The sequence below is a fragment of the Pseudophryne corroboree genome, chromosome 11, assembly GCF_028390025.1.
Source record: "Pseudophryne corroboree isolate aPseCor3 chromosome 11, aPseCor3.hap2, whole genome shotgun sequence".
NCBI lineage: Eukaryota > Metazoa > Chordata > Amphibia > Anura > Myobatrachidae > Pseudophryne > Pseudophryne corroboree.
The window spans coordinates 288,443,126-288,457,330 of record NC_086454.1 but is presented as its reverse complement, the minus strand read 5'-3'; the positions used below and the strand labels follow the sequence as shown (position 1 = coordinate 288,457,330).

Genomic DNA, 14,205 nt, shown 5'->3' with positions numbered 1-14,205 from the left:
TGGTGTCCCTGCGGTGGGCTAGCTTAGAGTAAGCAGTTAGGGTCCAGAGCTGAAATAGCCCGGCACCACCGCATAGAGCATGAATCAGCACATGGGTCCTTCCAGTAGTATCACCGCTCCTTTGTCCAGTCAGTCCTCTATCCAAATGCTGCTTATTTCTGTTTTTTAACCTGTATATTTTTTTGTATATTCATGTTGGTGTGTTTGTTAGTGTAAATAAATGCACTGTATCCTGTAAAAACACATGGTTTCATTCCGTTCATCCCTCATCAATACAAGGGATTCATCTTACGGTTTGAGCGCCAATGCATGCTGCACATTTCCCAGTATTTGGACCCCTTGGTCTTAAGCGAGCGAGGGTCAGACCTTTTCGTAGTCAGTGACTGGTTCAATTTCTTTAACTGAGCGGACAAGTTATCTGCCCACGGCGGATTAACCGCGGGGACCATACGGTTGTACCGGCATAGGAGGTCCCATAGGGGGCGTTAGTTTAGTAACTAGCGTAGTCAGTAGTGTGGAGAAAGTAGCCCACGGCGGGTCATTCTGGACCCCCGTTGCCACAGTCCCACTGGGGGGCAAGGAACCCCCAGAACCAAAGCCCTCGGCTGCTATATTTTCCTCAAAGGTATCTGCGGCTTCAGCACAACTCCCAATGTGTTCAGCCCCAGAACCATTACCCTCATAAGCAGACATGTTATAAATTGCAGTAGAAGGTAACACAGTACAATTTGTCAGCAGCACAATACCTGACCCAAACCCCTGCACAGTGTAGTCAGCACAAACAGGGATTCAGGAGAGGTACGGTGACTAAGATCACAGAGAAAAATATAATAAAAGTATATCTTGTGAATAACCTATATTATAATAAACCTGACGCACCTAGCCCCACAGGTTATAGAATATAGGGATACAAGCTGAGTGAGAGACACAAAATGGAAGTCACCCAGCAGGCCAATGCACACACAAATAGTCACAGTTTGTACAATGTAGACGTTATGACAAGCAATAATACTGCACTGGACTAGCTTATATATAGCTATGTAATCAATAGATATAACACTGCACAGTAAAGACTGGATGTATATCACAGGGTAATTGTACCAAAAAAACCCTGACTAAATGCAATCTTTCTTAACTATCACTGTCTAAACGACATGTAGAATACTTAAGTGTCTTGTAAAGGCATAGCGATGACTGTCAGGCGGCTTTACAAAGGAGGATTTGCCCAAGCAGTCCCAGGAACAGTGTAGCTGAGAAAAATGGCGCCCAAACACTGACTGGGAATGAGGGAGAGAGAGAGATATGCAGCTCCAGGGTGGGAACATTTACTGTAAATGGCGCCCTGGGGCTGGGGGAGGGGCTACAGGTCCAAGCCCTATCCCCCCTGCTGGACATAACCACCGGTACTATGGGTATATATAAAAACGGTTTATAGGAGAAACCGACCTGTTGCCCGCGCCCTGGTGGCCTAGTGGGGTCGCCTGTACTGTCACAGTGTCCACGCCAGCGCGCGCGGCCCGCCTCCCACCGGCAGCGCTGGATCGCAATAAAGCGCGTGTCCCGCGAACGGGACCCACTTACCACCTCCCGAAGCGCGGCCACGCGATCCTGGAGAGCCCCAGCCATGTGTGTCTAACAAGAAGAAAACCGGAGCCTCCTGCTGTAGTTACCTGGCAACCAGGACACGGGAGTGTACAGCGCTGCTGGGGAGTGATGGAGCTGCAGCAGGGAATGTCTCATGACATTTAGACTCTGCTGCAGCCCTTGTAGTCTTCACTTTTTTCCACAAAAAAGCTCTTCTTAGGGCTGCCAGGAGCAGCCCCTCTGTTAAGTGCCTGCTATCTGCAGCACCAACTACAAAACTGAGCTCCTGTGCAGGGAGGCAGGGTTATAGAGGAGGCGGCGCTATGCATCTTGGGAACAGTCAAAGCTTTTGAGCCTGCTGGTGCCTCGGATCAAGATCCTACTCTACACCCCCAATGTCTATCCTTGTGGAGCCCAGTGTACCCCGCAGCAGAAATAACAGATTCAGGCTTTGTGACTAAACAGCAATCAATGGTTCATACTTTCTCTTATGGGGTAACCAACTGAGTAACCATTCAGTAATACCACACCCATAGTCCACAAGATAGAAAGGAATAGTAATAGGAACCAGTCACTTCTGCTTTTGCCCATCTGTTTCCATCGAATGGGCAATGAGAGAGAGCGTCTACGCCACAATGATCTGGTTGTGAAGGAAGTATAGTACACTTCTTTCCTGGGTATATGTATGGGTCACTTTTCCCGGATACTACAGTACCAGATATTCCCAGAGGGTTTCCCTTTCTGGTACTGATCTGGCCCAACACTGCTTGGCTTCCAAGATCAAATGGGTTCAGGCATATCCAGTGTGGTATGACTGTAGAAATTGTGGGAGAAGTTTGGTTTGATGCTCTGCCTTACCCAAATTGGATGACAGAGTGTAATTAGAAAGAGAAATAGCTGGGTAGTGAGAAAGGTATAGAATAATAGTACAAGTTGCTGAAAAAGGTAAGTAATGCACTTCTGCTGTCCATATGGGAGCCTCTGTTACTAATCAGCACTGCAGAGGGCAACCCCCTGATCGGATGAGAGAGTGCACGAAAAGGGACAAAGAAAGAAGGGTGTTTAATACGGAAAGAAAAAATCAATCAAGGATATCAAACAATTGTCAGCCTAGATCAGGTTTAAATGACAAGTTATTGTGTCCAAAGGAAAGGGGGAGGTTACCATATGATATCAATTTGTAAAATTACATTCCCAGTATCTCTTTTTAGTATAGCTCAGTATTCTGCATAGCATAAAACATCAAAAAGTGCATCAAAAGATCTCATAAAAATGACGTTTTTCTATATCACAGCGCTCTGCACAATTTAAAGCATCAGGAATATGTCAGAAAGTTACGCGAGGTCAGCCTTACTGCAATGCCTGGGGTGTTAGTTATATCAGAGATACACTAAGTACTGCATGCCTCTAGCCAGTTTATCTAAAGAAGCCGTATAGGGTCGACACTATCTCACTACAAAGTGTCCACTGCTATGCAATATCACAGCAGTTGTATTTGTAACAATCCGATTTGTAGCACAATGCTGTGCACAACTTAAAAATAATGAAAGGTGCGTCAGGTTACCTGCAGCGGTATGATTCTGTGGCTCGATGTCCTGCACAGTTGCACACATCAAATTATGTCAAAACATTACATAAGGCCAACACTATAATGATGTTCCAAGTGTCAACTATATCCAGGATATGTCAGCCCAGAATGTTAAATGTCAGGATATCTTATTGTAGTATAATGCACAGTTTAATATATCAGGAGGCTGACACAGAGTCAGCAGTGTCACAATACATACGATGTCAACTGCTTGGTAATTTAGCCAACTAGATACAGAACTGTGATGTATAGAACACAGATTTCCATCGTTCAAGTTGTCAGCTCGAGTAAAGCTTCACTGACCAAATGTATCCAAAGAGAAAGTAACCATATGATATATCAATTTATGTGGTTACATCTGTAGCAGCTAGTGATGACGGATTCGGTTTTACTCGGTTCTCAAAACCGAATCTTATTGGCTCACTGATGTCACGTGTTTTGGATAGCCAATAAGATTTGGTTTTGAGAACCGAGTAAAACCGAATCCGCTCATCACTAGACTAGCAGCCCAGTGTTTCACTGTGACCAGATACTCTGCACAGCCTGAAACCCTCAAAAAGTATCCAGGAAGATTTTAACACACTAACACTAATAGAGCTCTGTGAAGTGTCAGCAACTGCCTTCATTTTGCAGTCAATTACAGAGTTATATTGTGAAGCTTCACTGAGCAAATGTTGTATCCAAAGAAAAAGTAGCCATGTCAATATCAATCTATATAGTTACATCTGTAACAGCCCAGTGTTTCACTGTGACAAGATACTCTGCACCGCCTGAGAATATCCAAATGTAGTAGTGCAATGTTGGTTACAGCAAACAATTATTCACTATTGTTTTTTATTTTCTTTGCTCTTAACAATCCTATCTAGTGCAGACTCCAAACCCCTACCTTGTGCAGACGGCAGATATGTAGATTTACCTGCAGTCGCCTGAGATATCCACTTGTTCAGCGCTTCCCCAAACAAGGCATCACCTGTAGAGGAATGTTTTCAACCCCTCTTTGGAATCAGCATCTGCTTACCAATGACGTAGCCACGACTCTATGAGCCCATACTGCCATAGCAGTAGGACGGCCGTTAATGATATTAAGGGGTCTATTTACTAAGCCGTGGATGGAGATAAAATGCACAGAGATAAAGTACCAGCCAATCGTCTCCTAACTGTCATTTTTCAAACCTAGCCTGTGACATGTCAGTTAGGAGCGGATTGGCTGGTACTTTATCTCCATCCAAGGCTTAGTAAATAGACCCCAAAGTTCTTTAACAGCCTCACTCAAAGTTTGCAGCATCTTGGATGTGTTGTAGTAACATAACTATCTCTTCCTGAGGTAGTGTGAGCAACCCTTTCAAAATATCATCAGACCATTTTACCATGGCTCTAGAAATCCAGCTGCATACTATGGTAGGGCAGTGGGCTACACCTGCTGCAGAATAAATTGACATAAGAATGGTTTAAATTTTGCGATCAGCTGGGTCTTTAATACAGGGAAACAGCCCCCGGAACAGGTAAAACAATTTTACGTGACAGCCTGTGTACAGATGTATCCACTGTCGGTGGGGTTTCCCAGACTTTGCTATCCTCTGTAGGGAAAGGGAAAGAATTTAATACCCGTTTAGGGGTAATACATTTTTTGTCAGGGTTTATCCATGCTGCTTTAGCCAGGGAATCTAATTCTTTAGAGACCGGGTAGGTTGCAGAGGACTTTGGTTTCACATTAAAATACAATTCCTCTGCCTGATCTTCCTCCATATCAGTGATATCGAGCATCTCTCTAATGGCATAAATGAGGGCCTCAACACCCATGGACAGGGAATTATCCTCGTCCACCGCAGCCTCTCCGTCCAACTCTGGCAATTCAGAATCAGATAGCAAATAATTGTGGGAGACTGCGTTTGTGAGAGACCAACGGGGGGCTAGGGAGCCTGCCTGTGGTCTGCAGCAGCAACCATGAACGTGTCCATAGTTTGTTTCAGGGTCTGTCTTTCATGCTTAGCCGTAGCAAACTCTAAATTAATATATTAAATATATTAATAATAATAATAAGAAGAATTTACTTACCGATAATTCTATTTTTCATAGTCCGTAGTGGATGCTGGGACTTCCGTAAGGACCATGGGGAATAGCGGCTCCGCAGGAGACTGGGCACAAAAAGTAAAAGCTTTAGACTAGCTGGTGTGCACTGGCTCCTCCCCCTATGACCCTCCTCCAAGCCTCAGTTAGGATACTGTGCCCGGACGAGCGTACATAATAAGGAAGGATTTTGAATCCCGGGTAAGACTCATACCAGCCACACCAATCACACTGTACAACCTGTGATCTGAACCCAGTTAACAGTATGATAAACGTAGGAGCCTCTGAAAAGATGGCTCACAACAATAAACAACCCGATTTTTTGTAACAATAACTATATACAAGTATTGCAGACAATCCGCACTTGGGATGGGCGCCCAGCATCCACTACGGACTATGAGAAATAGAATTATCGGTAAGTAAATTCTTATTTTCTCTGACGTCCTAGTGGATGCTGGGACTTCCGTAAGGACCATGGGGATTATACCAAAGATCCCAAACGGGCGGGAGAGTGCAAATGACTCTGCAGCACCGAATGAGAGAACTCCAGGTCCTCCTCAGCCAGGGTATCGAATTTGTAAAATTTTGCAAACGTGTTTGCCCCTGACCAAGTAGCTGCTCGGCAAAGTTGTAAAGCCGAGACCCCTCGGGCAGCCGCCCAAGATGAGCCCACTTTTCTTGTGGAATGGGCTTTAACAGATTTTGGCTGTGGCAGTCCTGCCACAGAATGTGCAAGCTGAATTGTACTACAAATCCAGCGAGCAATCGTCTGCTTAGAAGCAGGAGCACCCAGCTTGTTGGGTGCATACAGGATAAACAGCGAGTCAGATTTTCTGACTCCAGCCGTCCTGGAAACATATTTTCAGGGCCCTGACTACGTCCAACAACTTGGAGTCCTCCAAGTCCCTAGTAGCCGCAGGCACCACAATAGGTTGGTTCATGTGAAACGCTGAAACCACCTTAGGGAGAAATTGAGGACGAGTCCTCAATTCTGCCCTGTCTGAATGAAAAATTAGGTAAGGGCTTTTATATGACAAAGCCGCCATTTCTGAGACACGCCTGGCTGACGCCAGAGCTAACAGCATGACCACCTTCCATGTGAGATATTTTAATTCCACAGTGGTGAGTGGTTCAAACCAATGTGATTTTAGGAACCCTAAAACTACATTGAGATCCCAAGGTGCCACTGGTGGCACAAAAGGAGGTTGTATATGCAGTACCCCCTTGACAAACGTCTGAACTTCAGGCAATGAAGCCAGTTCTTTCTGGAAGAAGATCGACAGGGCCGAAATTTGAACCTTAATGGATCCTAATTTTAGGCCCATAGACAGTCCTGCTTGCAGGAAATGCAGGAAACGACCCAGTTGAAATTCCTCTGTGGGGGCCTTCTTAGCCTCACACCAGGAAACATATTTTCGCCAAATGCGGTGATAACGTTTCGCAGTTACATCCTTCCTGGCTTTGATCAGGGTAGGGATGACTTCATCTGGAATGCCTTTTTCCATCAGGATCCGGCGTTCAACCGCCATGCCGTCAAACGCAGCCGCGGTAAGTCTTGGAACAGACAAGGTCCCTGCTGGAGCAGGTCCTTTCTTAGAGGTAGAGGCCACGGGTCCTCCGTGAGCATCTCTTGCAGTTCTGGGTACCAAGTTCTTCTTGGCCAATCCGGAGCCACGAGTATAGTCTTCACTCCTCTCCTTCTTATGATTCTCAGTACTTTTGGAATGAGAGGCAGAGGAGGGAACACATACACCGACTGGTACACCCACGGTGTTACCAGAGCGTCCACCGCTATTGCCTGAGGGTCCCTTGACCTGGCGCAATATCTGTCCAGTTTTTTTGTTGAGACGGGACGCCATCATGTCCACCTTTGGTTTTTCCCAACGGTTTACAATCACTTGAAAGACTTCTGGGTGAAGTCCCCACTCCCCCGGGTGGAGGTCGTGTCTGCTGAGGAAGTCTGCTTCCCAGTTGTCCACTCCCGGAATGAACACTGCTGACAGTGCCACCACATGATTTTCCGCCCAGCAAAGAATCCTTGCAGCTTCTGCCATTGCCCTCCTGCTTCTTGTGACGCCCTGTCTGTTGACGTGGGCGACTGCCGTGATGTTGTCCGATTGGATCAATACCGACTGACCCTGAAGCAGAGGCCTTGCTTGACTTAGGGCATTGTAAATGGCCCTTAGTTCCAGAATATTTATGTGAAGAGACGTTTCCATGCTTGACCACAAGCCCTGGAAATTTCTTCCCTGTGTGACTGCTCCCCAGCCTCTCAGGCTGGCATCGGTGGTCACCAGCATCCAATCCTGAATGCCGAATCTGCGGCCCTCTAGAAGATGAGCACTCTGTAACCACCACAGGAGAGACACCCTTGTCCTTGGAGATAGGGTTATCCGCTGATGCATCTGAAGATGCGATCCGGACCATTTGTCCAGCAGATCCCACTGAAAAGTTCTTGCATGGAATCTTCCGAATGGAATCGCTTCGTAAGAAGCCACCATTTTTCCCAGGACTCTCGTGCATTGATGCACTGACACTTGGCCTGGTTTTAGGAGTTTCCTGACTAGCTCGGATAACTCCCTGGCCTTCTCCTCCGGGAGAAAAACCTTTTTCTGGACTGTGTCCAGAATCATCCCCAGGAACAGTAGACGTGTTGTTGGAATCAGCTGTGATTTTGTGATATTTAGGATCCACCCGTGCTGACGTAGCACTACCTGAGATAGTGCTACTCCGACCTCTAACTGTTCCCTGGACCTTGCCCTTATCAGGAGATCGTCCAAGTAAGGGATAATTAAGACGCCTTTTCTTCGAAGAAGAATCATCATTTCGGCCATTACCTTGGTAAAGACCCGTGGTGCCGTGGACAATCCAAACGGCAGCGTCTGAAACTGATAATGACAGTTTTGTACCACAAACCTGAGGTACCCTTGGTGAGAAGGGTAGATAGGGACATGGAGATAAGCATCTTTGATGTCCAGAGACACCATATAGTCCCCTTCTTCCAGGTTCGCTATCACTGCTCTGAGTGACTCCATCTTGAATTTGAACCTTTTTATGTAAGCGTTCAAGGATTTTAGATTTAAAATTGGTCTCACCGAGCCGTCCGGCTTCGGTACCACAAACAGCGTGGAATAATACCCCTTTCCCTGTTGTAGGAGGGGTACCTTGATTATCACCTGCTGGGAATACAGCTTGTGAATAGCTTCCACTACCGCCTCCCTGTCGGGAGGGAGACGTTGGTAGAGCAGACTTCAGGAACCGGCGAGGGGGAGACGTCTCGAATTCCAATTTGTACCCCTGTGATACTACCTGCAGGATCCAGGGGTCCACTTGCGAGTGAGCCCACTGCGCGCTGAAATTCTTGAGACGGCCCCCCACCGTGCCTGAGTCCGCTTGTAAGGCCCCAGCGTCATGCTGAAGACTTGGCAGAAGCGGTGGAGGGCTTCTGCTCCTGGGAAGAGGCTGCCTGGTGCAGTCTTTTTCCCCTTCCTCTGCCCCGGGGCAGAAATGAGTGGCCTTTTGCCCGCTTGCCCTTATGGGAACGAAAGGACTGAGTTTGAAAAGACTTTGTCTTTTTCTGCTGAGAGGTGACCTGGGGTAAAAAGGTGGATTTTCCAGCCGTTGCTGTGGCCACCAGGTCCGATAGACCGACCCCAAATAACTCCTCCCCTTTATACGGCAATACTTCCATATGTCGTTTGGAATCCGCATCACCTGACCACTGTCGCGTCCATAACGCTCTTCTGGCAGAAATGGACATCGCACTCACTCTAGATGCCAGGGTGCAAATATCCCTCTGTGCATCTCGCATATATAGTAATGCATCCTTTAAATGCTCTATAGTTAATAATATACTGTCCCTATCCAGGGTATCAATATTTTCAGTCAGGGAATCCGACCAAGCCACTCCAGCACTGCACATCCAGGCTGAGGCGATTGCTGGTCGCAGTATAACACCAGTATGTGTGTATATACCTTTTAGGATATTTTCCAGCCTTCTATCAGCTGGTTCCTTAAGGGCGGCCGTATCGGGAGACGGTAACGCCACTTGTTTTGATAAGCGTGTGAGCGCCTTATCTACCCTAGGGGGTGTTTCCCAACGCGCCCTAACCTCTGGCGGGAAAGGGTATAGTGCCAATAATTTATTAGAAATCAGCAGTTTTTTATCGGGGGAAAACCACGCTTTATCACACACCTCATTTAATTCATCTGATTCAGGAAAAACTACTGGTAGTTTTTTCACACCCCACATAATACCCTTTTTTGTGGTACTTGTAGTGTCAGAAATATTCAATGCCTCCTTCATTGCCGTGATCATGTAACGTGTGGCCCTACTGGACATTACGTTTGTCTCCTCACCGTCGACACTGGATTCAGTATCCGTGTCTGGGTCTGTGTCGACCATCTGAGGTAACGGGCGTTTTAGCGCCCCCGACGGTGTCTGAGACGCCTGAACAGGCACTAATTGATTTGCCGGCTGTCTCATGTCGTCAACAGTTTTTTGCAAAGTGCTGACACTGTCACGTAATTCTTTAAATACGACCATCCAGTCAGGTGTCGACTCCCTAGGGGGTGACATCACTAACACAGGCAATTGCTCTGCTTCCACATCATTTTCCTCCTCATACATGTCGACACAATCGTACCGACACCCAGCACACACACAGGGAATGCTCTGAAAGAGGACAGGACCCCACGAGCCCTTTGGGGAGACAGAGGGAGAGTTTGCCAGCACACACCAGAGCGCTATATATATACAGGGATAACCTTATGTAAGTGTTACTCCCTTTATAGCTGCTGTTTTATATTAGCTGCCAATAGTGCCCCCCCTCTCTTGTTTTACCCTGATTCTGTAGCAGGACTGCAGGGGAGAGTCTGGGAGCCTTCCTTCCAGCGGAACTGTGAGGGAAAATGGCGCTTGTGTGCTGAGGAGATAGGCTCCGCCCCCTTCACGGCGGCCTTTTCTCCCGCTTTTTTTAGGAAAACTGGCAGGGGTGAAATGCATCCATATAGCCCAGGAGCTATATGCGATGTATTTCTTTAGCCATATAAGGTTTAAACATGTTTTATTGCGTCTCAGAGCGCTCCCCCCCCAGCGCCCTGCACCCTCAGTGACCGGAGTGTGAAGTGTGCTGAGAGCAATGGCGCACAGCTGCAGTGCTGTGCGCTACCTTATCTGAAGACAGGAACGTCTTCTGCCGCCGATTTCTCCGGACCTCTTCGCTCTTCTGGCTCTGTAAGGGGCCGGCGGCGCGGCTCCGGGACCCATCCAGGCTGAACCTGTGATCGTCCCTCTGGAGCTAATGTCCAGTAGCCAAGAAGCCCAATCCACTCTGCACGCAGGTGAGTTCGCTTCTTCTCCCCTTAGTCCCACGATGCAGTGAGCCTGTTGCCAGCAGGACTCACTGAAAATAAAAAACCTATTTAAACTTTTACTTCTAAGCAGCTCAGGAGAGCCACCTAGCATGCACCCTTCTCGTTCGGGCACAAAAATCTAACTGAGGCTTGGAGGAGGGTCATAGGGGGAGGAGCCAGTGCACACCAGCTAGTCTAAAGCTTTTACTTTTTGTGCCCAGTCTCCTGCGGAGCCGCTATTCCCCATGGTCCTTACGGAAGTCCCAGCATCCACTAGGACGTCAGAGAAAATAATATTATATTAATATAAATATTAATTATAAATATTTGAAATCATAGTCTTAATTGATTTCATCCACTCAGGTTCATGCACATTACTAACTTGTGAAGGAATTGAGCATTGGGTACACATAAGAGACCACTGTGAGGAAGGTGTAAACCTAGCCTTGCATAAAATACACACAGATTTATTTGCAGACATGCTTGAGCAGAAATAACACAGATTAGTATGAAAAACACAGCAGTATTAGTGATATATGCACACTAACCCAGACCACCCTGAATGGAGTGACACAGAGAGATATGGGAACCAGCACACTACACCACAGACTGAGCAGCGCCCCGCTGGGTGTCCTTAATGTGTAATTTTGTACACAGCTGTTTATGAGCTCCCCCCTTCACTATAACCCCCTGGCACCAGTTACAGTGGTGATTCAGTGGGTCTTGGAGGAGCTGTCCCCGCTTGCAGCCTGTTATCAGCAGCAGCAGGAAATGGTGCCGTTTAGCCTCTTAATGGTGCGCGGTCCCTTTACTTTCTTTATACTGGTGTTTCTCCATTAAAGTGTGAACCAAGAGCCCGCAGCCCCTGTTTAGTATGTTGCCAGTCTGTGTTTCTGGTGGGCACCACGGCCCCTAAGCCAGGTGATCACCGTTCCTTTATGCCGCCATCTTGCACCGGGGACCCGCTAACCGGGTCCCGATGTAACACTGTGCACTGCGTCTGTCTTCGGCATCTGTTAAGGGGTAGCGGCATGCTGCCAGTATGGGCTCACCCTCTGAGAGTTTGAGAAACACCACCTCAGGAACTCAGTGTCCCATCAGCTGGGATTACGAACCATTAACTCTTAGGAAGTTGGTTCGGTCCCCCCCTTAAGTCCCACGACACAGGCAGACTGGTTGTCAAACAGTGTGCCTGAAACTAATAAAGCAAAATACATTTCTGAAGAAAACTCTCTGGAGAGCAATAGAACGCACTCGGCTCCTTGGGCACATTTTCTAAACTGAGTCTGCTAGGAGGGGCATAGAGGGGAGGAGCCAGCAAACACTATTCATTTCTTAAAGTGCCAGGCTCCAGTGGACCCGATCTATACCCCATGGTAATATACTATTCCCCAGTATCCACTAGGATGTTAGATAAAATAAGAAGGCACGTTTTGAGTTTGCCAAAAGGCATGTGGACGACTCCCCAAATGTACGGAGGAAGGTGCTCTGGTCAGATGAGACTAAAATTTAACTTTTCGGCCACCAAGGAAAACGCTATGTCTGGCGCAAACCCAACACATCCCATCGCCTTAAGAACACCATCCCCACAGTGAAACATGGTGGTGGCAGCATCATGCTGTGGGGATGTTTTTCAGCAGTAGAGACTGGTAAACTGTTTCGAATTGAGGGAAAGATGGATGGTGCTAAATACAGGGATATTCTTGAGCAAAACCTGTTTCAGTCTGCCTGTGATTTGAGACTGGGACGGAGGTTCACCTTCCAGCAGGACAACGACCTGAAGCATACTGCTAAAGCAACATTCGAGTGGTTTAAGGGGAAACATTTAAATGTGTTGGAATGGCCTAGTCAAAGCTCAGATCTCAATCCAATTGAGAATCTGTGGTCAGACTTGAAGATTGCTGTTCACAAGCGGAAACCATCCAACATGAAGAAGCTGGAGCAGTTTTTCCTTGAGGAATGGACAAAAATCCAAGTGGCAAGCTCATAGAGACTTATCCAAAGCGACTTGCAGCTGTAATTGCCGCAAAAGGTGGCTCTACAAAGTACTGACTTTAGGAGGGTGAATAGTTATGCACACTGAAGTTTTCTGTCATTTTGTCCTATTTGTTGTTTGCTTCATAATAAAAACAAAAAACATCTTCAAAGTTGTAGCCATGTTCTGTGAACGAAATGATGCAAACCTTCAAACAATCCATTTTAATTCCGGGTTATGAGGCAACAAAACATGAAAAATGAAAGGGGGGTGAAAACTTTAGCAAGGCACTGTATCTCTATTGCTCTCTCGATATATATATATATATATATATATATATATATATATATATATATATAGATAGATATATATATATATATATATATATATATAGTTCCTCCACAGTAGATTACTTACAGACCCCCATAAGTGCGGCACTCAGAACACAAAATAAAGAAAGTGAGGCTCAGCAGCGATGTTTTGGAGAATGCAACTCCTTTTTAAAAAAAATATGTACGGTCTCATTAAGTCGATTGAAGTGCCTACTTCTGAAGGGGGGTACTCACGGAGAGATCCATGCTTAAAATGTAAGCAATCTGACTAGATTGCTTAGATTTTAAGCACAGATCACTCGTGTGTACCCCCCACAGCGATAGCGATGGGTGCTAGATTGGCCTGCATGCAGGCTCAATCTAGCACGTCGCTCATTTCACCCGCTGGGTGAAATGAGCGGCCCCCCGTCCTCCCCTGCATCGCTCAGCACACATCTCTCCCGTGTATATGGCCCTTTAGTGTTTGTATTTGTCTTAAGAGTGGCTTTTTAGAAGTGGAGATGTTGGCCATAGCAATCAATCACATTCTTGCTATTATCTTCTAGAAGGCGCTAGATAAATAAGTAGAATCTGACTGGTTGCTAGTAGGCATCCCCACTTCTAAAATGGACAGGAAACTCACTAACACGATTGCACACAATGGTGTGGGCACATACCACTGGCACCACGGATGTTTGAGTGCTGTGCATTAAAGCCTATTGTTTATAGCAAATATTTGTGGTCACACTTTCTCCTGCACTCCTATTTTCCATATGTCAAATGTTGTCACATATTCCCCAGGTGTTCATCAACAGATATGCTTGGGTGTGGCCTGTCTCTTTAAATGAGTGGGACAAGGCCTAAACCCATGATAGAAGCATACTGTGTATTTAAAATCCATATGATGCCTGACAGCAATGCTCATATTGTTATAAGTCAGTGTCCAGTAGGGATGGCCGTGAAGTGGCTGGTCAGTTTAACAAATTATTGCAATATTTTGGACAGAAAATTCACTAACGTGATTGGGCACATTAGATCACATGACTGTGTATTATTTCCTGACCGCAACAACACTTAAATTACAAGGAGCCACAGTGTCCACAGAGCTATACAGAGTATTGGAGCATAAGTACAGAACATAATGGCAGTCCACAGTACCAAACATTAATATCACACCAGACTGGGTAGGACAAATAATACGTATGGAAACTTGCTGAAGCTAGCAGGAGTTGCAGGTGGCAATAAATTCAGTACTCCGTGATCCTGTACCCAATGTATGGCCGAGCGGACAGTCACTGGAGGGGAGAAGACGACAAGTGGATGGA

General features: G+C 46.5%; 1 protein-coding gene and 1 pseudogene across 5 annotated transcripts in view; both read right to left on the bottom strand.

The window, feature by feature from the left end:
• CBFB (core-binding factor subunit beta) overlaps positions 1 to 14,205 on the bottom strand; it is a 167,962-nt gene that overhangs the window by 16,096 nt on the left and 137,661 nt on the right. The window contains exon 6 of one of the 5 annotated variants that reach the window (XM_063945419.1): positions 14,092 to 14,175. The exons of the other annotated variants lie outside the window; for them this stretch is intronic. Coding sequence (XP_063801489.1) covers positions 14,173 to 14,175 — 3 coding nt within the window. The 3' untranslated portion in view covers positions 14,092 to 14,172. Of the gene's footprint in view, positions 1 to 14,091; positions 14,176 to 14,205 lie in introns of those variants that run through there. 5 annotated transcript variants of the gene reach the window in all.
• On the bottom strand, positions 2,288 to 2,406 carry LOC134971469 (5S ribosomal RNA; annotated as a pseudogene).